A 26,138-nucleotide genomic window follows, 5' to 3' on the forward strand; every position below is an offset into this window, starting at 1 on the left:
CTGTTTTTTAATACTAATACTACAGCTTGCAGTCTATCCCTAGAAATAGAATAACCAAAACCTGAACTGAAACTAAAATACATAAAAAATAAATTTAAATATTTATTTAAAATTAAAACTAATAAAACCTTGCTGAAAACTAACTACAACTAATAATTCAATTAAAAATTGAAAATAATATAAAAATAAAAACAAAATCTAAAAAAGAAAACTGTAATAACACTGGTTTGTGTTCATCGCTAATGTTTGTGCGCATTGCTAATGTTTCATAGCATTTCACTATTGATGTTTTTTTTGCAATATGTATGTCTCCCATCCCCCACCTTTTAAGGAGTTTGATGATATCTGGCCTATCCTGGATAAAGATGGTGATGGTCGTGTGGATTGCAGTGAGTTCATTCGAGATGTCATTGGAGAAATGAACGAGTTCCGGAAATCTTTTGTCCGAAAGGTAACATTGTTCGAGATGGTGCACGTAAACCTAAAGCACTACCCTACCCTGTATTCATGACTCTTAGTCCACTACCCAAACTTGTGTTAAAAACTATTAATCCACACCCACAACTTGTATACATGTCCCTAAACCATTATTCTAACTTATATACCCTAAATGTCTAACCATTACACTTCACTACCCTAATTTGTTCACCCTGATCCTAACCACCTAATCTAACTTGTTTACCTGACACTAAAACATCACCCTAATCTGTATACCTGTCACTAAGTCAATACTCCACCCTAATTACTTAATGCTGAACTTTACCCTAACATGTTCCCCACACCTGTTTTCTTATCTTGTGTAGGAGAGTCACTTCTGACAGGAAGATAGTTGAATGTGTTATTACCATTGTTAGTGTGGTAGTGGTGCTGTTTAATAACTGGTGAGTTTGACTGGACAGATGTTGTAACATTTCAGGAGAAAATTGCACTTTAGCCTATACTGCACACTGGATTCAGTTGGTTATGGTTTCATAATCACTTTCACCTGTTAATGAATCTAACTAATGAGCCAGATTGAGAATAATCCGATATGTTTGGGAGACAGAAAATCCTACAAAAATGCACCATTTCTCTAAATTAGCTGTTCCCTTCAATTAGCAGTACACTAACTTTATAGAGTTCAATGGGATCTCTATCATCAGAAGACTAGCTGCAAAGGAGATAGGGATATGCTGGGAAAGCCAACAGTTGGTGATATTTAGGGTGGCTGAATATTAGTGCGACAGTGTGACAATACCCAATAAAAGATCGCCTTGCTGATGCAGAATTTCTGATGCAGGAGAGACCTCGCCCTCGCGAACGTTTTGCCCAGGGACCCACACAACCCATAATCCGTCCCTGATGATATGTACTGTACATTGCATATGGTTGAATATACAGTACTGTGCAAAAGTCTTAGGCAGTCCAAAGAAATGTTTAAAGCTGTTTATCTGGGTAGCAAGTGTACTTTGGCTTAGAACAAAAAAAAACACAATTTAACATTAGAAGATGTGCGAATTAAGAGTAACACAATAAAAACTAGTAACAATTTCTTCTGTTTTCTAAAAAGTCACTGATATCTAGGTGGATGGCTAGATGAACACCGCTTCAGTTCCCAAACTTCTCCTCAGGGGCACCTCAGTCATTCCACGATTTAGTTAAATTTCACCAATAGCTCAATTAAATAATTAAATATATTAGTTTTGTCATGCCCGGCTCGTCCGATCCTCGTGTGTGCCACGCCCCCTGATTATCCACGTGTGCTTCCCCAATCATGCCCAGCTGTCTCTTGTTATTTCACCCTGTCTTTTCTATATCAGTCCACGTCTTGCCCTGTCCAATGCCGTCATTGATGTTAGTTTGGTTGTGTAGTTCTGTCCAGTCCGTAGCCATAATAAATCCCCAGTTTACCCCGTCGTTTGGCTGCCACCATCTTCCTTCTCTGCCTCCTACCTGCCAGCCTGCCCGTCGCTACCCACGATCCTGACAGGTTTAAAAAGTCAGTGACAGACTGACTAGCTGTATGAGGTCTGCTGGTGGCCAAGTCAAGAAATATATGGCTGCACTGGACGGTCGCTGCAAATACTAGGATGATTTTAGCAGAGGTTCTGAAATGGCGAAGCTGACACACTTTGACAGGCATAAAATCATAGCTTTACACCAAACGAATATAATCGAAACAGCATTTTCTTTGCCTGCCTAAGATTTTTGCGCAGTACTGTAATACTACCAAGTAAAAAACAAGGAAAGCTTCAGTACATACCATTCATTACAGAAACACTTCTTATAAATGTCAGTGCGTTTAGCCTCTGGTGTTTTGGCTTGTGTCAGGCTTATAATCGTTAAGGAAACGAAAACTATAAAAAAGCATTATCATTACCATAAGACACGAAAAAAAAATGCGAAGCTAAAACTACATGACAACTATAAATATCCATCCATCCATTTTCCAAACCGCTAACTATAAATATTTCTTCTAAAATTAACTGAAATGAAAACAAGTATGAAATACTATCTGCTACCATTTTTTATATTATTTTGCTAAAGTAATGATTCTTTATCTTTAATTACACCTGGTGCACATTTTGCCCATTCTGAGAACATTACTGCCTAATGTGCGCTGTGTATTCAGGTAGGATTCTCTAAAGATTAGATGTATAAAATAGCTCTGCGACCTTCAGTCTATCCCTAAAACTAAAACTTGAACTGAAACTAAAATGCATAAAAAATAAACAGTTTTTTTTTCAAGTTATTTGTTTTGGTACATTGGGCAAGTACCAGGAAGTAATTTTGTTTGCATTCATTTGTCTGGGGAGATATGCAACCTTGCATGTCTGAAGCCATACATCCTCTCAGCAGAGATTAGCATTCTTTTGGAATGAACGCTTCTGAGAATTTGTCACTTCCCATCCTTTGAATGTGTATTATATATACTGTTCATTCAATAGGAAAGATGAAGGTGTTACTGGGATTGTCAGGGCGCAGCATTAGAATTAGGGGAACACTAACAGGAGGGCTGGCAGCTAAATGCTCTGACTGGGGAGGGCACTGCCTAGCCTTAATTAGAGCCGGTTGCAAACCTGCACTTCCACCATCGGTATGGAAACATGCGTGATCTCTTAAAGTAGTTTATTGTGAACACTGATATTATAACCTCGTTTACAATCAAGCCTGTGGGTTTTAAACAGAAATCTAGCTGGTTCCCTAGGTGATGCGTAAGGTTCAAATTTTGCAACCATCTTCGCTTTATCAGTACCTTGAAACGTTTTACCTGAAAGACAGGGTTAGGGTGACATAGCTGGGAAGAGAGTAATTTGGAGTAGCAGGAATGACAGAATAGGGAAAGCTATAGTAACAGAGCTCAGCTAAAAGTAAAATAACAGGGCTCTAATGTTCTGACAAAAGAAAATGAAAGATGAGTTGTCTTTCCTGAGAGAATATCTATATGTGCACAATTATTAGCCAACTATCAGTGTGCAGAATTATTATGCATCTAAATGAAAAAACAAAAATTTTCCCATCTCACTTATTTATTTTCATCTTTTAAAGTGAGAATAATGAAACAACTCCATGTAATGTACATATAGATATTTCTGACTTGTCAAAAAAAATCGGTGACCAATATAGCCACCCTTCTTTTCAATAACTGTCACAAGCCTTCCATTCATGGAGTCTGTCAGTTTCTTTATCTGTTGACGATCAACTTTTTGTGCAGCAGCAACCACAGCCTCCCAGACACTGTTTTCCTTCACTGTAAATCTCCCGTTTAAGCAGGGCCCACAGGTTCTCAATAGGGATTATGTCAGATGAGGAAGGGGGCCATGTCATTATTTTGTTATCCTTAAGGTCTTTACTGGCTAGCCATGCAGTGGAGTACTTCGATGCATGCGATGGAGCATTGTCCTGCATAAAAATCATGGTCTTCCTGAAAGATGCAGACTTTTTCCTGTACCACTGCTTGAAGAAAGTGTCTTCTAAAAACTGGCAGTAGGTTTTGGAGGTCATTTTGAGGCCATCTTCAACCCTAAAAGGTTTCAATATTTGGGAAATATGCATAAAAATGATGATATGGTCAACATACTCACTTGCATAATAATTGTGCACACAGTGTAGATATGCAATACCAGTCAAAGGTTTGGACACACCCATATAAAGTTCTGCAGTATTCTATACATTTTAGAATAATCATAGATACACCAAAACCATAAAATCATGCCATTATGCCCTGGCCAAAAAAGTATTAAACAAAAAAATGATAATTTGTTTGGTGGTGGCAGCTCTGTGAGTGAGAACTCAAAAGGTTGTGGGATCAAATCCCATGATCAGCAGAATGATCCCTCCATTGGGCCTCTCAGCAAGGCCCTTAACCCCAATTGCTCCAGGGACTGGCTGACCTACATTCTCCTCTACACCAGTTTCGTGAGGTGACCTCCTGCGATGCTTTTCCAGCTGTCCTGACTGAGGTCCCACATATATCTTGAGCTCCAATTGGCAGCTTTTCCATCACTCTCTGGCCAAACTTCCCCCAAAGCATTTCTACTGTGTTTAGGTCAGGTGTCCAGGTCATGTGATGCGCTATTGTCAGGCACCTTTGTAGGCAGTTGGCATGGCCAAACGTTGACTGGTACTATAAATAAAACATACTAAGATGAAATATATTAATTAAGGTATATGTGCAGAAGAAAATACAGATAGCACCAGCCAAGATGGGATGATTCTTGATGTACTATGGCCAGGAGTGCGGGGGGGGGGGGGGGGGGTTGCATATTCGGAGCAGGTGTTGGGGTGCCTGATGACAGTAGGTAGGATGGAAAAATAATGATAAAGGTATGTATGTTGTGCCTGTGGTTCTTATAAAAATAAAATAACATTTATACTTGTCTTTAGGCTTACATGAAGCTTGATCCCACCAAGTCTGGCTACGTACTCATGACTGATATTGAGAAGTTCTACTGTACTAAAGGTCACCCAAAGGTCATCTCAGGTAAGAAGATGGTTTATATGCTGGGTTGGGGAGCAATGGAATACATTTAAACATGTAATGCTGTTAAACTAGGGGGATATAGGGCTCACACTTTGGTCCGTTCAGAAACATAAAAAAATACAATATCATACAGTAAAGCCTTAGTCTGTGAGTGTTTTGCAAGACGAACAAAATTTTTAAATAAATTTTAACTTCATAAACGAACGAGGTTTTGCAATATGAGTATTACGTAAATGCTTTATCTGCCTAGCATTACGTAATCACAACTGAGCCGATGGTTCTTCTCTCTCTCTCTCGCTGCGGGATTGTGGGTAATCATCTCCTATGCTCGGTCTCAATCAGCATACCTCACTCGTATAGTCAAAATTTAGTAGAAAAACACCACCCGAATAAGGGCGTTGCAGTGCAAGCGATGAATCTGTTTAATGACAATGTATTGTCCACATTTCCACGAAATCAAAAATGAGGCAAAAGTGGCTGTCATTGGTTCCTTGTTAAAGTCACACAAAAAGAAAAAGATTCCAGGGAACTAATAGATAGCCGTGATTCTGTTAGTTATAGTGTTTATCCTACGAAATAACCCTTCTCTTCTCCTCTCTCTCGTCTTACTAGTTAATCTTTTTCATCAACTTGTTAACGTGTGGGCCTGAAATTTGCTGCACTAGTGAACTAGTAAGGCTTAAAATGCTCACTAGTAGCACTAGTGTAGGCCAAAATGTCCACTACTGACATTAGTAAAGGCCAAAATGTTCACTACTTGCACTAGTGAGGGCGTTTTGACTTCACTAGTGTCACTAGTGTAACTAGTAAGGGGCAGTTGTTCACTTTAGTATAGACACATGCCATCGCTCTGTGTTTGTCGAGTTTGGTGTCTTATATTTGCAGTGATATCAGGGATATCAGAATAAATGCTCAAACGGCTTTCCATAAATGCTGGGCGATGCACGCTCTATCCCATGGCTGAGCTCCAGTCAGTACCGAGTTCTCCCCCTTACTTTATACTAAATTTGGTGCTGTCTAAGATAACTGTGTGCGCGTGGGCAGGGAGTGAGCTGGCCAGGATTGGGAAACAAATGGAAACGTGGACTAAATACATTAGACTAATGACAACGATCAGAAACAGCTGGTAAACACGGGAAATCCACATTTGGTTAATGAGGGGGCGTGGCACATGGAAGGAGCGGACGATCGGGGCAGGACACGCTTCCTAACAGCTACACAGTCTTAAGAAAGACAGATGTCTCAGTTTCATTTAACAGTTTTATCTTCTATTATATGTTTGTGTTTGTTCTGAGCCATTGAATTAAGTTGTGACGTTCAGCAAGTTTGGCTGTATTTCTTTGAAATGTGTCTCAGGGTTTTCTGCGCAGATAATTGCACAGCTGATTAGTTTATGTTCTCGGCATGTATGTGTATTTGCAATTCAAAGCTGAGAGATTTTTGTTAGGGATGCACCGATACTGATACTGGCATCGGGTATCAGGCCGATACTGCACTCATATACTGATACTCATATTCGTAAAAATTGCCTGATACCAAGGACCGATACCACTTAATTGCAACATTACGTTAAAACTCAAAGCTGTGGTATTTTTTCAGACTGTAAGGTCTGTTCTGCTAATGTGTGAAGAGGAGGAAGGGACAGCATGCCCCTGAATTAACACAAGCAATTTGATCAAATGACGCACCATAGTGCAGATTACACGGAATTTGCTAATGCTAGCAGAGAAAGACTGCAACAACAAACTTTTAATTATAGAAGAGTGAGAGGAAAAACAGGTTGGCATGGTGGTGCAGTGGTTAGCACTGTTGCCCCACACCTCTGGGACCCGGATTCGAGTCTCTGCCTGGGTCACATGTGTGCGGATTTTGCTTGTTCTCCCCATGTCATCGTGGGGTTTCCTCTGGGGGCTCCAGAATCCCCCCCCCCACAATCCAAAAACATGCTGAGGCTAATTGGACTTGCTAAATTTCCCATAGGTATGCGTGTGTGAGTGAATGGTGTGTGAGTGTGCCCTGCGATGGGCTGGTCCCCTCATCCTGGATTGTTCCCTGCCTCATGCCCATTGCTTCCGGGATAGGCTCCGGACCCCTCACAACCCAGTAGGATAAGCGGTTTGGAAAATGGATGGAGGGTGAGGAAATGCAACAAAGCATTATTTATATCTAATATTTAATAAGTTTATTTATTTAATGTTAGATACAACTAACGCTTCAGGTTCAATTACAAATATAAGTACAGATGGGTGTATGTTTTCTTTGTTCCTATAAAAAAACAAATCAAGCAGACCAGTCACACCTCTGGTGGTCTGGGTCACAGTGAAGTAAAGATACATTTCTGGGGAGGTGCATGACAGACCACTACAGGGTCCACAGCTATGTCGTACTTACGGTGTCCTTTCGACGCAGAAGTATAAGTCAAGGTTTTGTTCCTCTGTAAAGACCTTTCAGGCTGAGAATTCAGAACCCTGATATAAGTGATTGAGTTGAAAACTCAGGTTTCAAGTAAGGTAAATACATATGTAAAGTGGAAACTGCTTGTAATGATCATGTTACTGTATATAGTGATCAACTTCTTAAATGGATCACAAAGCTTGGGACAGAATCATTCCTATACAAATACTGTTTAAATAATTCACTTATAGTAATTAAGTAGCCCGCTTACAGTGTTGATTTTGGGTCGTTTTATACGTGACAATGTATGGAAAAAATAAAAACTACGGTAGTTTTCTTCCCTTTACCTTGATAAGCCTACCTTGCTTATGGTAATTACCCTGTCTGCCTCTGGGTAGCTACTTGAGGCTAATGCTGGGTGCATAGTAAACCTGACGGGTTTCTCTTAATGACAAATATTGACTCATCAAGCCAACAAGATGCATCAACTACAATAAGCTGCATTTTATGTACAGTAGGATACCGTATTATAGCATATTTTGAATTATGCACTTCTGTAATTTTATTTATCCAGTACTGTAATTTTAAACAGCTGTACTGTATTTTGAAAGTCAGTGAAATTCAGTAGTGTCACTGTATGTTTTATTACCTTATAGTTATATAATAAATATACAATTGTCAATTGGATGGTAATCTGTCGAGACATAAAAAGAAAAAAATGGTTATGATGATCATACAATTTTAGTGATGAATTTCACCCAGACAGACGCGAACACTATAAGCAGTTTCCACTGTATATATAGGCTAAATTGTTTACTTTGAGCCTGATCTTCAGTTACACACAAGATGATGATCACAGTTTCTTCTACATAGTGAGGCTAATCCTACTTATTAATTGATCACTGGTATCCGATTGGTCGATATCCAATCGTATAGGCCGATATCCAAAGCTGAGGTACCGTATCAAAATCGGGACAGTTAAAGTGGGATCGGTGCACCTCTATTTTTTGTTGAATTTGTTTTTATTTATTCTGGTATTGATCTACTGAAATAACATATTCAATCATATAAATTTATTTCATTATACAATATATCAATTAATGGGTCTGCGTGTGGGCGGGGTTGGACAGAAATTCAACGGGAGCGGGTGGGAGCTGGATTAAAGAAATAGTCCCGCGCAGGGCTCTGATCGTGTCCGCTTTATCCATATGATGGCACCAGTGAGCAGCCTGTACCCTGATTACTGTCCTCAGGGGAGGCCACAGAGGAGGAGCTGCGCGCTGGCTTCACGCAGACCCTGCAGTGTGCCTGCACTGACCTGAAGATGCTCTCGTACGGCACGTTTGAGGACTACTACGAGGGCCTGAGCATCAAGATAGCTGACGACCTGGACTTTGCCAGTGTTTTGAAGAGTTCATGGGGCATTTGAGCTCTGTGTGCTGTCACTGGACAGCATGCGGAAGGTGAGAGCTTCTCTGAATAACTGACAGGCTGCATCCCAGGGACAATGATAGTGAACACATGGGACAAGATATGAATTCAAATTATTACTAAGCCATACAGAATGCAAACGTGTGGCCATTCATGAAACTGTAGATCCAGACAAGCAGTTTAAGAACAAGTAACAAGATATTTGTGCTATGTTAAAGAATAGCCATAAATGATAGTTTTTCAATTGTTCCTGTCTGTAGTCAGAATAAAATTTAATCTAAAATAAAAAAGTTAGTCTAGCAAAGATGTTTTCAATATTGCCAGCAGATGGAGCCACAACCAAAGTATTTTCACCAGCATCCATCTTTTTTTTAATTATTATTTCTGTATGGCACATTTGCCACTCTCTATTACAAACTTCATACATGCACCGATTGTTAACATTCTTGTTTTGTTCTTATTTTGCATGCATAATGAAAAGTAATTCATGACCAGCTGGCAACGTTTACAACCCAGCTTGAGTCGTTCGGAATATGTGCTTGTTAATCAAGAATCAGCTGGTTGGTGCTGAAGGTCTTTTTAAGGTAGCGACAGTGGTGGGTAATTCAGGTACAGAGAGTAAAAGTCCACACCAAGATTTTGTTTCAGCCACCCAGTTGGGTATAAACAGGCACAGATAGTATTCAACTACAATATATGTGGCTATTACAATGTTTCCCAACCCAGTCCTCGGGGAACCCTGGACAGTTCATGTTTTAGCTCCTTCCCAGCTCCCAGCCAATCAGGAACAGCGAATGCCTGGTACAGGTGCACTGGGGGCTGAGAGGAAACAAAAACCTGGACTGACCTGGGTTCTCTGAGGACTAGGTTAGGAAACACTGGGCTATTAGAATATGCTAATGTTAATAAATGGATATTGCTTTGTGGCTAAACTGATCTCTTAAGACTGCTTTATATGTGAACCCAGATAAGTCTATAAGAAGTTGTTGCTGATGATTTTAGGCTATTGAAACATAATCTATGTATCTTGTATGTATTTTCTTCATTCCAATGAGTTGATGGCTTCAAATTGTCATTAGTATGTGGTTGTGTGTATGCAAGGCTCCTATTCTGCAGTTGTTCAGCGGACTGTACTTATTGGCCATGTCTGGCAGAACCGTGCTGTGGTTGTGGGTTCGTGCCTCACATGTTATTATTCCAGAATTGCCCTCTCGGATCAATAAAGTTCATCTCATCTTGTCATATTAGTCCATGTTTATACTATGGCAGCTGACATCCCATGGCTCCCTGTTCACTGCAGCCCAGAATTGGATAAGAAGCCATGGGAGATTGATGGATGGGTGGATGGATGTAAGGATGTATGGGTGGATGAATAGAGTATCACAAGAGAATTCTAAGCACACATACAGAAAGCCACAAAACCTCAAAATGAATTCACGACTTTTAATAGAGAACTCAGAATTACTGAGAGGCAGCCAGCACAGGGGCTCCTCATAGTCCAAAGCAGTGAATCGAAGGGCCCTGATGAAAGAGCGCAGAAAGAGAAACCCAGAAAACAGCCACCTTCCTAACAAGCGGGTAATTCTCCACAGGCAATGCCGTGGGCTGAAGCACCAAGCTGGAACTTTCCAGAAAGCGAATGATTGTGGTTGCTCTCTGGTGCCCTCTGCTGGCACCAGCTGTGCTTAGCTGAGGATGCCACATGGAATCCAAATGAAGCAGCTGGTTCTTTATTAAGAGTATAATACATTATGAGTCAAGCGTTGACTTTTTTTAAGGATATGTTTTGGCTTTGTTCCAGGTGCAGAAGAATTGCTCGACTAATTAAGACCGTAATAAGCTGGATGTTGATTTTATTAATGATTCACAAACCAATATTTCACGACTCCTTGGTCTGTAACGAGCAGTATCTTGCAATTTTAACGACTTACGAATCAGAAAATGTACAATACCTCCATGTAGGAAGACAGAGCTGGGATTTCACATTTAGATTTATTGGTCCGCTTCAGATTACAAATGCTAATTCATGGTAAATTGCATACATTGTTATTTTTTTTATTCTTGGTCTCTTATAAATCCTATATATTCTCTGTGGGGCGTGAGCTCACATCAAACTGGTGTTATTGGACTCAGGAAGCCACAAAACAGAAACTGAAGCATCTGTGTATAATATCCAAAGATCAACGCACTAACTAAGCCCCTAACCCTCTACTGTATCTTTTACAAGAAAGACACCTCACCAGGACACATGCGGGAGGACATCTGCACTCCTGACCTGACTTTTATAACCACATCTATAACCCTTTATGGACAGTAATATCCAAAAAAAAAACCTCTCCGCTTGCCAAGAACATCCTCACATGTAAGCTAGGCAGATGACTGAAATTGTAAGGTAAGTATAAAGTAAGACACTGAGGTCAGGAGAGTTAGGGCAGACACATTCACTGTCCTACTGAAGTCTATGGGACATGTATGAATAGAAATGACTAGAAAGCAGGTCTGCCTCAGGCATTAATGCATCCTTCAATAAAATAGACCGCTGTCTGAAAGACTGGTAGCATTATTCTTTCTATGCCTCTTTTAAAGCCACGTTAAGTCTTGGCAAAATGACTGTATCCCTGAATTACTGGTATTGCTCTTATATGGTGCGTGTACACAATAGCTTAGGTAAATACACTGTGGTACCATGTGTGCAGACTGCATTAACGATGACATTTACACAAAGGACAATTATAGGTTGGTTTCTGTGTTTGTGCACTTAATCGCATATATTTGCAGTGGTGGGGCCCTTGAATATGTAAACTTGGGTGGCGGGGGGCAAGGTCACATTTTATTAGCAGGCATGGAATTTCTAGGTACACGCATGTCTATGTCATAATTCTTTGTCACGATAATTTGGGGGGTGGCCCAGCGGGTAGCACGGCAGCCTCACGCTTCCAGGACAGCGGGCTCGGTTTTACGCCCCCGGCTCTGTGCGTGTGGAGCCGTGTGGGTTTCCTCGAGCTGCTCCGCTTTCTTCCTGCAGTACAAAAAGCATGTGGGTTGCGTGGATTGGTGTCTCTAAATTGGCTGAGGTGCGAGCTGGTGAGTATCCCCCGCTATGGTATGACATCACATCCAATGCATTCTCTGCTCTCCTATGCTTCCCGACACAGACTCTCTGTGACCCTGCAAATTTTTTATTTGGTAATTTTGTAATTAAAAAGAATTGAACCAATATCAGTAACAGTACAGTATTTTATAAAATAGTCTCATTCAGGTGCAGTTCAGTTACTACAGGTATGACGAACATTTTCATTGGGATATTTCAGCCTTTAAGCATTCTGTAATTTTCATTAAATGAATTACCCATACACTGCCTCACACCTCATTGGCTGTTGGTCTTTGTTGGCTCTAAATTTAATTGGCTGTCAGATAGCAATAGAATCAGCCCAACATAACAAGACCATGTGGCTGCAGCTCTGCAGAACAAAAATGGACGTGAAATTGCTTTGTCGTGGAACGCCTTACATATCAGGGAGATACTTGAGGAGATCCGTTGATGAAGAGCGTGTGGAAAAAAGTTCTGTTAGACCCGGCTCCAAGGAGCAGACTGCTGGAACATGTAAATCATGCTGAACCTTGCCAGAAGGTCCATTGTAGGTAATATTCATCTCAGCCTAAGCATAAACTAATAAAGCCAGATATCCACTTGCATTCTCTCATTTCAAATTGCAGCTTAAGCTTTGCTGTGAAATCAAAACTGTGCAATAGAGCCAAACAATATAAATATGTATAATATAACCAAAATACATCCATCCATCCATATTCTACCCACTGAGCAGGGTTGCTGTTGGGGGAAGGGAGAGGTTGGACCCTACAGTATGTGCAGAAGGAAGGGGTGCACCCTGGATAGGATGCCAGTCCTTTGCAGCACATACACCTATATATAGATAAACACTTATATGTATAAATAAAATATATAGGGCATGGTCAGGCATTGGCGCCTGTTCATTGCAGAGCACAGACACCCACAATCACACATCAAGGGCAATTTAAAAACACCAGTCGAACTATTTATATGCGACTTTTAACTGGGATGCAAACCTGCACTGTTTGTCTTTGAGAGATTCTTATTTTTTTAAAGCGAACCCCGCACTGGACCATGGGTTTCTATGTGTGACGTATCCCAACCGGCACGAGCATATGTAAGAGTCCTAGTTCCAAAATAAATTGCTTGTCTATGCTGCAGCCTTGCTACCTGTCTTACACTCACCAAATGCACCTCAAACAGACATATCTAAATATAAAATCTCCACGTGGGCTAATCTAAAATTCTACTGTAACAGCTATACCACAGGGGGGTCGGCATTCAGAAAATGAGCAGGTCGTCTGATGCAGTTATTCTTGTATTTTATATCAGCACTGGCGAATTCCTTGGAAGAAAGCTTCCCTCTGTGTTTTCTTGTAATTGTTCGTTTCAGATCTCCGTGAAGATCAACAAGGCTGACGCGGTGTCTCTGCTGGTCTAATTTTAGCATCGGAGCTGTGTGTGTGTGTATGTGTGTGTCTGGGGTGGGCTGACAACTGGCTCACCGTGGTGGTGGTGGTGTGCCGTCAGCGGTCCACACCTACCTGTTCCAGGAAAGACCCGCGATGCTTTGGGTGGCGCAAACTGCCACCTTCGACGTGATGAATCACGACATTAATATTTGGCGAAGATACTTGTGGCGGCCGCGGGTTGTAATCTCAGTTTTTAGTAGCTGTGCGATTCTCCCGATAAATATGTCCAAATCTTAAATCATTTTATTGCCATAAGATTGAGCGCACAGCCAGACTGATGTGCCGTTTGGGTTGTGGCGTATAGCACATTCTGACGGATTTTAGCACCGATATGTTTAATTACAGTTGTTCCCGAGGCGGTATCCCACGTTTAACTTTTAATTTCCAATGTAACTTTATAATCCCATAGTAGCGTAAACGAAAGCATCGTGACCTAAATAAGTCATCCATTTACATACTGTGATCACGGGATAATTAGACCGTTTGATTACAGCAATCTATGGTTCTGCTACGCCTGATTTATGATCTCTTCGCTGGGTGAATGACGGCAAAGTGTTTAAATATGTAAAAGTGTGACTGCCGTTGAGTCTCGCTATGTATACACATAATACCCATTTCAATCAAAACGTTGTATGTCGCCCCGTTTATTTGTAAAAGTCTAGAAGATGTAAGACCATGGGAATAAATAAAAGGCTTTCAGTTAAGCACTCATACGTTGCTGAAAGCAGTGATGAAAACGTGTGGAGGGAATCCAGCGCTCACTGGCGATTCTCAAATTACAGACTATGATGTCATGAAATAATACAAAAACGTTATATGGACCAGCTCATTTAGTGTGTTTGCAAACGGAATACTATATGTCTCGTGAAGCTTGTGAGTGTTTGTGTCTCAATTCAAATCGAGGAGAAGGGATCTGTGAACGCACAGCCACCCCGTCCTCGGCTTCTCTTTTTTGTTAAAAGCCGTGCTCGTTTCAGAAATACATTTGTAAAGACTGTCCCTTTATTGAGATAGCCTGTGAAAACCTTATAGCAACACTAGCAAAAACACCTTACACACAAATTCAAAACAGTTTTTAAAAAACTGCTGTGGATATTTTGAAACACTTAATTTTATATATATATATATATATATATATATATATTTGAAGGTCGTGCTACGGAGGACTTCTTTTAATGTAGATATTTCATTTGACCTGTTGAGAACGCGGACAAAGACATAAATGCACAAGAAGTGCACACATGCATTTTTTTAAATTATCGACGGGAAGCAGCCGATACAATGAAACATCAATAAATAAGGTGGACGTCTAAATCCGCCTTTAGGTGTAAGCGTGAGGTGTGCGCCAGCTTTTATCCGTTTCAGGGCGGCTCGCATTGGGTTAAGTAACGGAGAAAACAAAGGGTGTGCCCCTTCACGCCATCTCCCTGAAAATAAGCAGCACCAAGTAACGGGAGACAATTAGACTAGTGCGATGCTGGAACGTGCAACTTGGAAGCGTCGGGGGTTCAGCGCTGAAGATGGATGAGGAGAGCTGTCATTTCGTGTGACTTCACCTGCCCGACTGGGACGCACGGATGAAAGGGAACGGTCTTTATAAATGAAACCAGCCCTGTACGATCGCGAAGAGCTACTGGCTGAAGTCGCCCGCACAAGGAGAAACCAGACGATGTCTAACACGCGACAGTGATGCTATAGCCAAAAAAGGCTGGAGAGAGCGGATCTCCTTGAACATTATCGCAGGCTTCGGCGCTTCTGTTAACCACGTTGAACTAGTAGGGCACTGCGCTTGTTGTTACTTTTGAGGCGCTCAATACTTTGTTCCAGTAAAGTCATGTCTTACCCAGAGCGATGGGCAAGATCGATGACAAGGAGAGGATAATCCTCAACGTTGGGGGAACCAGGCACGAAACATACCGGAACACTCTGAGGACCTTGCCGGGAACACGCTTGGCTCTCCTGGCTTCCGAGTCTGACACGGAGTCCGTGCTCGATCTGCTGCAACAAGTCCCGGGCTTCATTGAGTACAACCCGAAAAACAACGAGTACTTCTTTGACCGCCACCCGGGAGTTTTTGCCTATGTCCTCAACTATTACAGGACCGGGAAACTTCACTGCCCGGCCGATGTCTGCGGTCCCCTATTCGAGGAAGAGCTGTCTTTTTGGGGTATCGATGAGACCGACGTGGAGCCCTGCTGCTGGATGACCTACCGGCAGCACAGAGACGCCGAGGAGGCGCTTGACGTTTTTGAGATGAACGTGGACAACGGGGACGGGGACGATGAAGACATATGCAGAAGGCTTGGGATTGAGGACATGGTGTCATCGGACGGCAGCGTCAGCCGCTGGAAAAAGTGGCAGCCAGTGATTTGGAATCTTTTTGAGGACCCCTACTCCTCCCGAGCTGCAAGGGTAAGATCCGGGGGCGGCCGATGCGCGCTCACTGCGCTCAGCATCAGCGCTCTGAAAAGTTTTCCGCTATTTATTCCGCTGAACGCGGCTCGCGTTTCAGTAAGAAACAAAGCAGAAATGGGCTTTGATTCGTTTACGTCTGCAAATACGATGAGATGCGAATAACAGTAGGTCGAAGGTATAGGCCTGTAATTAAAAGGCGAATGCATTTCCGACAGCTGCAAAATGTAGACTTTTCTGGTTATTGTAGAGGGACATTGTTGCTAAAAATAGTTTCACAAGTTTCTTTTCCCCCGTAGTATATTTTTTAAAGCGCACTAAATTTGCCAGTATTATATACAAATATAATACAGGTCTCGTAAAAAGTGAAGCATTTATAGTTTATAGTTGTGTTTTATATATATAAATATATATGCATATTTTAAATATCCACCTGGTTAAATTGAAGTATAAATATTGAAACTACATGTAAGAGGGTACTGAAGATGCCCAGGAATAATGGAATAAAATAGGTAAAATTAAATCTAAGGGAACTGTCTAAATTTAGAATTTATAAAAATTCAGTCAGAGGTTGTTATGGAAACCAGTTTTGTAGGTGGCATTGTGACGGAGGGGCCTGGCGCGCGCGTTTGTTTGTGGTGGGGGACTTCCTCTTAGTGAAATACATATTATACCGAAAGCAGCGAAATGAACACCGAGTCATTTTTAACATTTATTTCACTTTTTTTAAAGTTGTGAAAACCCTGTCAATAAGCCAGAATGCAAAATGGTCACATCAATGACTTCTCCTACAATGACATCATTTTTTTTTTCAGAGAAGACTTATGACAAAGTAATACCGATTTTTGAAACCACTGACCTTCAGGAATTGAAGTTATAGTAGTAACGTAACTGCCGCTAAAAATGGGGTATTACAGTTGATCTTTTAAATCCATTGGAACTAGATTTTTTACCCCATTTTTTTCATAAATGGAGCAACTAAATAGTCCATACTGACTTAAACACTAAATATACCGACCATCACCAAATAATGACTATTAAATACTTTTACTGAGAGAGGTGGGGACAATCAATAAGAGGTAAAATTGCCGGTAATACGCCGCTGTTATTGGTTTAAGTCCAGCTTTGAGACCGGAGCTCATATCACTTTTTAGCGGGTCGGGTGGGGGGGTAGCATTCATCAGCAAAGAATCTGGAGGGGACTGTCACAGAAGGACGTCCGCCTTGCCCATTTCTCAGTGGTCCACACTGTCGGCTCGTGAGGGCCGGCAAATACTGATATCACACTAGTGATTGGAAATGAATCACATCTGTGTGTGTGTTCGGCTGTTCGACTCTAACAACACCTCTTATCTTATTACAGCCAATCTGTACCTGGTCCGAAATGTCCAGGACCATAATGCCGTATTCAGTACATAGTCACTTATTTAGATATGAAGTAAGACCAATCAATGCCTTGCTTCATGTATGTCATATAGGGTCATCATGTATTTAATAAATCAGATGAACAGTCCTGCATTTTTGAACCATTCCCGGGAACTGGAATTTCCCGATCGCATTAGCTGGGTTAAAACGGCATCGTGATATTGTCCCAGATTGTTTATCCAATCAATAATTAATTGTTTCTGCAGCCATCTACTTCCAGGCTTTGTTGCTGATATGCATTATTAATGAGATGGGGACAGAGGTTTGACCTTGCGTTTGATGTGTGACACAAGCGTTTGAACCCACATGCGTGAATGTGAGTTTGCATTACAGGGTGTCACCCAAGGGAGAAAGAAACAAAGCAACAATCCATCCATTTTCAAAACCGCTTATCCTACTGGGTCGCGGGGGGTCCGGAGCCTATCCCGGAAGCAATGGGCACGAGGCAGGGAACAACCCAGGATGGGGGGCCAGCCCATCACAGGGAACACTCACACACCAGTCACTCACACATGCACACCTACGGGAAATTTAGTAACTCCAATTAGGTTCAGCATGTTTTTGGACTGTGGGGGGAAACCGGAGTACCCGGAGGAAACCCCACGACGACATGGGGAGAACATGCAAACTCCACACACATGTAACCCAGGCAGAGACTCGAACCCGGGTCCCAGAGGTGTGAGGCAACAGTGCTATTCACTGCACCACCATGCCGCCCCCAAAGCACAAACAAAATTAATAAACATTTACCTGTGCATTTAAATAAAAGTAAGTACCACGCTGTGGTTAATTTTGAGGCATGTTCTGGTATAATTGCACTTTGTTTCTTGAGGGCCACTTCATTGCAGAATCTGCTGTTACGCTTGAATTTGCGTTTTCCTCAGTAGGCATCAGTAACCCCTCCTCCTCACTTCCGTTAAGGCAGCATAATGTGCAGCTACTCCTCTGAGGACTTATTGGCTTCATTTAGCTCCCGCCAGACACTTGCTACGGCCACTTCAGGGGTCTTGAGAGTGACATCGACGAAGTTCCATGGGAACTAGTGTTAATCACATGTGAAGAACATAGATTGGACAGGTTGGGCTAATTTCTTGGGAGATGACTAGGGCAAGTCCAGGAACTAAGTGGGAGCTATGGGTGGGGTGTTTTTTGGTCCTTTCCCAGTGTTTAGTTTAACATCATTTCACCATCTAGCAGAAGGCAGTAATGATGCGTAATTATGTTTGCCAATCTGCAGTGGGTGGCCTAGCTTTTAAAGACTTATCGCAATAGCCCACAGGTCCTGCTGTAGGAACGCCAGTTGAAGTTCTTGACCCGAGTCACCCCGGTTAAATATTCCGCTTTAAAAATTGTCCGTCACTCTGGATAAAAATATTACCTTGGGGATTAAGTGCAAAAGTATTTGCCCGGTGAATGCTGCCATTCACATAGAGGTGCAATTATGTAATTCACTACAATTCCGTTGTGGTTTCCTTTGCACATTAACTTCATTCACTGCTTCAGTCATACTGGAAATGTCATACTACTCACACTGTTGCTCAATTTTAAATCAGATCCTGTTACCACGGTTATTTAGCAGGTACTTTTGCCAAAGTGAGGTACCAATGAGTATCAGACAGTGTCTTTGGAGCTCACCAGCACAATGATGATATGAGCACTTTGCTGGCCATGGGATTTGAACCAACAACCTTCACGGGCACAGATCACTAACCTGCTATGCTTTAAATATAGTCGCCCCAGGAATCCACTGCTTCAGCAATCTTAAACCCTTCTGATTCTGTCTTTGTTTAATTTCCTCAGTGCTAAGGTGATCTAATTGGATAGGTCACGTATTAGGAACGGTTAATGATTTACGTGGCTAATGAGGGGACCTGTGCTTTCCCTGCCGCTCGTCCTTCATCTCCTGTAACACCCAGGGGTGTTTTCAACCTAAAGCTTAAAGAGACACAGTGACACAACGAATTCCCACCTTTGTCGGCAACTGTGAGTGCAACCCGATTCCCGGCACAGATGTATCGACACAGTGTGTAATTACAGCACCGTGCTGTGACATGTTGTCAGTAATCTTGTGTGGAGGAAATCTACAGCATCGATTTAAGGCATTTAAAAATGCATACCTCATTCAGCCACTCCCCACCTCAACGTCCCACTGAATTCCATACCAATATGATTCCTGAAGTGAAGTCTGATGCATAAAGACATCGCTCGCGTGTGTAGTTTTGGGATTTAGGACCGATGTTTGAAGGGATTTTTACAGATGTTTGAAGGTACTGTCAGCTTGATATTTTTTTTTTAAATCTTGCTGACAAAATTGTAATTTCTGTGGGGGAGGGCATGATATATTTCACTGAATGCAGGTCATACCATCCATCCATCAGTTTTTTTTATGCCCGCTTGTCCTGTTCAGGGTCACGGTCACGGGTGGGGGGTGGAGCCTATTCCGTCACAGGGTACACTCGCATCACTCATCCACAGACCGTTTGGCTACTCCAGGTCACTTTACCATGTTTTTGGATTATGGCGAGAAAAATCATAGAAACAAAGGGAGAACATGCTACCTCCACACAGGTCGAGACTTGAATCCTGGTCCCATATGGACGAGACAACAGTGTGAAACACAGTACCACCGTGCTGCCCACAGCAGTAGTTAACGATGGGGAGCCCAAGTGGATAGCTGTATGTTCATATCCAGTAAGGGTAGGGTTACCACCTAATCCATGTCAGGAGAATTTGTAAACTACCATTTCATCCATTTCAATTAAAAGGATCAAGATTTCACTTAAGCACTGGCTTCTTGCTGTATGCTGATTGGTCAGTCTCCTATAAATCATGCATATGTGTCACTCATGTTACTGTGAAACAGCTGGATGAGTCTTTCAATCTAGGAACTAACCAAACAATTTAGCTGAGCACAGAACCCTTTCAGCTTTAAAGTAGTTTGTAAAAGCTGAAGTAGCTCAAAGTGTCCGCCCTGATATGGATTAGGTGGTCACCCTAAATAAGGGGGTCTGTTTTAGTATCCATAAAGGTATACATTGTCCAAATGCATAGAAATGTATGAGTCACTTTCAATTATACAGTAAATGCTGCTGGTTGGTTACCAAATATAAACCAGGAGACAGACTGTAGTTCACCATAGTAATGGATCGTCTCATCTTCTGGTGAATCCAGCATCTGAGTTTTCCATTTAAGTCTTTCATGCCAACTGCTGTATGAGTACTTGGCTGAAAAATGTAAACATAAACGGTTTTTTTAAAACTCTTTTTGCGGTTTGGCACTGTCGGACTGTGATGGTAGCGTTCCCTGTTCCTAGCATCTTAATGCACGTCTTTGCTTTTCTGATTTCCTTTGTCACCCGTTGGAGACCGCCCTTTTCCTGCTGCTTAAGAGGTTAGACCGATGGTGTCTGGGTTGCTCGGCACGTTCAAAGATGCTACCTTGGCAGGCTGTGCTGGTCGTCATGGCAACACGCCACTCGCGCTTTCCTGTTTTCATTGAAATCTGCCCGGTCTATGAATGCAATTGATCTCGGGAGCTTATTCAACCGTGAACTTTGTAACCCTTCGCTTACTGTATAAGTAAAGCCTTTCGCATTGTTGATTAATTGCGCCAATGACAGGTCCATCCAATGAGAATCGTCATAGTCTATATATACACTTGCAAATATGGACCTTACAAAAACACATTTATGTAAACCGTTATTTGAACAGTGCTGATTTCAATGCATGCTTTTAGGTCTGTCTACCGTGAAAATTTAAACAGTGAAGCTTTGCATAATAAAAACAAATGTTAAAAATAAATCTCCTTGAGGAGAAGCAATAAGCGTCACGAGGGTCACTGTAGTTTTCGGGGTGGCCAGAAGGACCGCTGACAGGTCTGTCAGCAAACATATTTCAACTTGAAGTTATTTCCTGAGAACCTGGCTGTCAGCACAATTTTACTGCCTTGTTAGCCTTAATTAGTGCCCTTAATTTCCACACTTCATCCATGACTGCGGACGATGGCAGGCTGACCGCGTACGATTTACACAACATGTAATTAGCATTTAAAATCCTTGAATAAAATACAACAAAACTCTAGATTTAATGAAGGTTACTAATATTAACATTTGGATCCCTTATAATTATTATGAGGTTTGATTTAACGTTTCCAAAAAAAAAAATCCGAATTAATTAACCTTATATTAGTGGCTTGTAGCTGATAATGTTGACCTAAGAGACAGGCAAGGCACGTCCAGAGGGCGGGCGGTAATGAATGAGGGGAAGACGCCGTGCGTTTGAGGCGAATCGAGGCTGCTGCTGGCCGCCTGTCACTCGCATGTATGTTTTAGCTCAGCCCCCCGGTCACGACTGGCACGGCAAGCGGCACTGCAGCTCGCACGAAGGGAGACGAAAACAGCCGATGTGACGGATCGGGAGTCTACGGCCATGACCGTCCTTGAACATGTTAAGATTCATCAGAATGAACGGTCAAAGGCATTTGGGAGCGCGTGGCGGGAAGGGGGAGGCGCACCCTCAGGATAAGTTAGGGAGGGGCAGACGTGTCTTTTAGTTAGTCAGCGGATGTCAGTACAAAAGGATATTTTTGTCAGCCAGAGCAATGCATTGTCATGACATCTGGAAAGCGTGAGCTCGCTTCTTCGAAACACAAACACACACAGACCATTGATAAAATGGCTCTTTTTCTGCATGCCTGGGATAGTTGCCGGGGGGCATGTCTTCAGTGTTATATAAAGCATTGAATCAGCACGTTTGTCCTATGCCAAGTAATGCATGTTTGTACTATGACATATGTCATTGCTGGCAACATATGTGACGTCTGGTATGCTAAAAACAACCCAACTCCACCCTCTCTGCTGTGCCTGCCTTCAGGCTTGTGTTATGAGGTGACTGTTTTCCAGTAGACCGACAAGGCTTTGCGCTTTCCCTTTTCCTGGGGTGGAGCACATTGTGGTCTCCCACCTGCCTGATGGCGAGGGCTTCCCAGAGACGCTAGGCAGCCGTGGGGGCCAGGTCTGACCGTACGCCGTCTGGTCAGCATGCTAAGCTGCTGCTTGGTGCCTTCATGAATTTTAACAAATAGGAGTCAGAAGGCTTTTCTGTGCAGTCTGCTTATTCTGGCAGTAATTATATGCATAATTGTCAATTAATGGACAGAGGGTCTACAGCACGAGGCGATGGATATGGTTATAAATATCGAGGCCCAAATCCTATGAAGATATCTGCTATTGAAGCCTTTGTCTGCTACTGTAGAGATGACACTATGCATGGTCAGAAATGGCATTGTTATTTTGTAAGTATTTCATAAGCTGTGCAGATATGTATGAAAGTATAGTTTTTGTCACAATGGTGAGTTTGGTGACAGTCCCGTTTGGTTGGATGAAGCTGGAAATGGAGATGGAGATGGAGAGAGAGACCATTTAGGGGAAACCCTTGGTGTTAAGTTCAACGTTTTTCAATTTGTTGAATTGACTGTCGGCCACAAATATCTTTTTATTTTGTTTTGATTACTCTCCCTGTTATGAGAGAGTCTGAAATAAGACTCTGGTCTCCCCCCCAGATAATAATTCTTGTGTTAATCTGCTTTATTAGGTGCCTGGAACACTGCTTGTGGTCTCCCTGTGGTTTACATTTACTCTGAATTTGCACGGTCATCTTCTAGCCACTGTAGATGAAGAATCTTCTCAGCAGATTCAGATCTTGCCCATATGTCATCGCAGCTTGGACACAATCTGTTGGCGTTTTAAAATGAATGTTTTTTTTTTAGCTTCAGTTCAAAAAGTAATCAGTCTTGCCATGTCACAAGCGAGATGTGACCTGGCTCACTATGGGACGATATCAGGGGAGGTAAACGTGCACTTAGATCAGAGCATCACCCGCCCATCGCACGTGGAGGAAGCCTAATGCTGTCTTTGTGGATCACGTGAGCAGTACCACAGGGAGGTCCTGTACTCAAGGTGCCAGGCGATGGTGAGGGCTGTGAGATTGTTCCTCTCTAAAGCCGTGCATTAGTATTAATGGTCGCCCCATTTGTCTCCAAGGAGCTGTGCATTATTGATGCTGTGATGTTCACTCTGAGAGATGAAGCCCTTCTTAAGACAATGAGCCCATTAAATCTGAACGAGCTTTTTTTCTTCAATGCCATGCACTGTATTGATTAATAGAGCTTCTTACTAATACATGGCTACTGTGAATTGCTATCAATTTCATTGGGGGTTAAGGACTGTCATTTTAAAGTGGGCTCAGTTTAGGTCTAATTTAACTTTCTGTCTCCAAAGTATATAATTCGGTGTCCATTGTTTTTCTTATGTTGCCTGCTGTATTAGTCAGTTTTGATACATGCGGCGTTCATACATGATTGCCATATATTATCTCATCCACCCACTCATCTGTCCATTTTCTGTAACTGTTCTTCTCACGCAGGCTCATTGTGAGCATGGACCCTAACTCTGAAAGCAGTGGACATGAGGCTGGAGACATGCTGGATGGGATGCTGGTTACCATGACATGAACATGGTGAATTTCAATAAGACCCATTGCTTTTACTTGTAGATGTTTTGCCGAGCAAATAACTGAGCTTATTTTTATTCGGAGATGGCTTGCAAATAATTGTTAATGTCACAACAACATGTAGGAGGATAAGATCCGCAGGAGTTTCCAGAAAGTTCTCAGGTCATGGACAAGCTGTTGTGTGGTGGCAGTGGAGCGTGTGTCATTTAGCTTACATATGCCTGTCACTGGTGGTGGAATCAGGCACAGATACCGAAGGAGACGAGAACCAGCATTTCATCCCGGAAATCCCCTCTCCTCTCCAGTGATGATTCAGACCTCCTTCCAGACATGACAACTCATTCAGAAACACCCAAAAAGGGTTTGCGCAAAAGCTGAAAGTTACTGAAAGGCATGGGGACTCCTGGGCTGAAAGGCCGGAGTAAACTAACCTTTAATCCTAGCGCGCGGTGCCTGGAAGGCATCATTTGGTGAATCGTACACGAAAAGGTTAAAGGATGGCTTTAAGGATCACCGGCGTGAAGCGAAGGCTTCACAGATTCTATATCGAGAAGGTTTTTCTGTGTGTCAGCTGATGCGATGCTTCTCGCTTCAGGTTCTGTTCCACGTTTTTTTTTTTATGTTTCTCTGCACGGCCCCACATACGGTGACATCACCAAGGGATCTGTCTGCCGCACCTGTCACCCCAAACGTGTCCCGGTGGAGGAACCGGCTGTTTCCTTCGTGTCTGACTGGCTCAAGGGCCAATGTTGGCTAGAGAATCCGTGGGGGCAACCCGCATCCGCCCCGATGGGCCCTGGGTTTCTCAGACCGGCCAGCTGGATCTCCTCTGAGTCACTGGTTCTGGTAGAGTTGTCCCAGGCTGGTGTGGTCCTCAGACAGGGTACCGAGGGGATCCAATTATAAACAGCTAAAAGCGGCTCGCCGAGACTGTCTCTCGGAACCAAACACCCGCACACGTGTTCGGTGCTCTTGGACCTCATTCCCCGATTTAGCCTGGTGTGTCTGGCGGGTCGCCCCAGGACTGGAGACAGTGATCCATCAGGAGGCCTGGCTTTTGTGGCAGAGGGACCCTCTCCAACATCTTCAGTTTTCTAAAGGCAGCCATGCAAGACGAAATTCAGACATCCCCCACCCCCCCAGCCAGTGTACTTAAAAACAGGCCCCACTGCATATACCAGATGAGTGGAGATGGAGCTGGGGGGTGGGAGGGAGGGGTCGAGGAGGGCAGGAAAAAGGGTCACATCCATCCAAAGCTGATTTATGGATGCACAGTGTTTATATTGTGAATTAAGCTTTATCCCAACACAACCTGCCTGCCCGTCCTTCAGGAATACGATCCGATCAGAACATTTTAGGAAAAAACAGGGTTTATGGCATAACCTACACAGAGAGGCGGGGCCCAAAGAAGGTCATTTTAGTGGCTTTTCTAGATTACATGTCTCTACATTTGCTGAGTAGTGAAACTGCTCTCTGAACCATAATCAACATTCAACAAAGGTAAAAATGTATGTTCATGTTTATGCTGTAATAGGGAGGATCTGGTGGTGGAGTTGATCCCAGCAATCTTTGGTGAGCTGGGAAGACAGCAAGTGGGATTACTGAGTTAACAGTGGACGGTCTTACACAATGTGTCAGGAGGTGCATATTGTCACCATGCGGAATATAGATGGCATGTGGATCTCGAGACAGATGCCTGGTATCCTCTGCAGAGTGTCTCAACTGAACCTTATATCCACAGTTACGATACAACACAGGCTATATTGTATGTACCACTTGATTATTCTCATCACATGATGCTGAAGTGTTTTGCATAAGTTATGACTATTATATTTAGTTGAATGCAGCATTGTTTTTTTATAAAAAGGTGGAAAATGCCTATTTTATGCGAAAGTGGGCTTTTCCTACTGCAGGAGTAGGCAACCCTGGTCCTGGAGTGCCAGCATCCAGCGGGTTTTCCATCCTACCTGCTCTCCGATGAACCAAACCTGATCTCAGGCAGATTGTAACTCATCAGGTAGGATGGGAAACCTGCTGGATACCGGCACTCCAGGACCAGGGTTGCCTACACCATAGTATATAAATATAGCTCATTGATTGAGCTTGACATGTTTGAAATGGCATGCAAGGGTCTTTGCGGAGAGCTGTTTTGGGCAAGGACTTCTCAGAGGGAGGCAAAATGCGTATTGAACTCATAAAGATGTGTAAAGATGGATAATAAAGATGGATCAATTGCCTTAGGAAGGCAGGATCTTTCCCAGTTTCTCAGATGTTTTTTGGAAACACTGTGGTGGTTGGAGAGGGATATCAGGATCTCAGCGGTGTACCAGGAAACCACCTCTGTCCAGCTGCCTTGGTTTGTGTAGCTTGCATGGAAAAAAATTGAATTTTTATAGAATGTTAGGGACACGTTTTATTTTACTGAATCTACTACATGCATTGGTTTCTACTGATGAGTACAT

General features: G+C 42.6%; 2 protein-coding genes across 18 annotated transcripts in view; both read left to right on the top strand.

Moving 5' to 3' along the window:
• The window catches only part of caps2 (calcyphosine 2), a 28,855-nt gene extending 18,837 nt beyond the window's left edge, over window positions 1-10,018 (top strand). For all 8 annotated transcript variants that reach the window (XM_048974191.1, XM_048974259.1, XM_048974420.1 and 5 more), the window contains 3 exons: window positions 332-451; window positions 4,867-4,963; window positions 8,611-10,018. In XM_048974191.1, coding sequence (XP_048830148.1) covers window positions 332-451; window positions 4,867-4,963; window positions 8,611-8,786 — 393 coding nt within the window. In that variant the 3' untranslated portion in view covers window positions 8,787-10,018. The remainder of the gene's footprint in view (window positions 1-331; window positions 452-4,866; window positions 4,964-8,610) is intronic.
• A 4,576-nt stretch (window positions 10,019-14,594) lies between these two features.
• The window catches only part of kcnc2 (potassium voltage-gated channel, Shaw-related subfamily, member 2), a 54,978-nt gene continuing 43,434 nt past the window's right edge, over window positions 14,595-26,138 (top strand). For 8 of the 10 annotated variants that reach the window (XR_007382019.1, XR_007382024.1, XM_048973235.1 and 5 more), the window contains exon 1: window positions 14,596-15,742. Coding sequence is in view for 8 of the 10 variants with exons in the window: in XM_048973235.1 (XP_048829192.1) it covers window positions 15,182-15,742 (561 nt within the window). In the remaining 2 variants the exon portion in view is untranslated. Of the gene's footprint in view, window positions 15,743-26,138 lie in introns of all 10 variants that reach the window. The other 2 variants (XM_048973530.1, XM_048973656.1) reach the window with 1 other exon arrangement.

Source organism: Brienomyrus brachyistius, chromosome 1 (genome assembly GCF_023856365.1).
Source record: "Brienomyrus brachyistius isolate T26 chromosome 1, BBRACH_0.4, whole genome shotgun sequence".
Classification (NCBI taxonomy): domain Eukaryota; kingdom Metazoa; phylum Chordata; class Actinopteri; order Osteoglossiformes; family Mormyridae; genus Brienomyrus; species Brienomyrus brachyistius.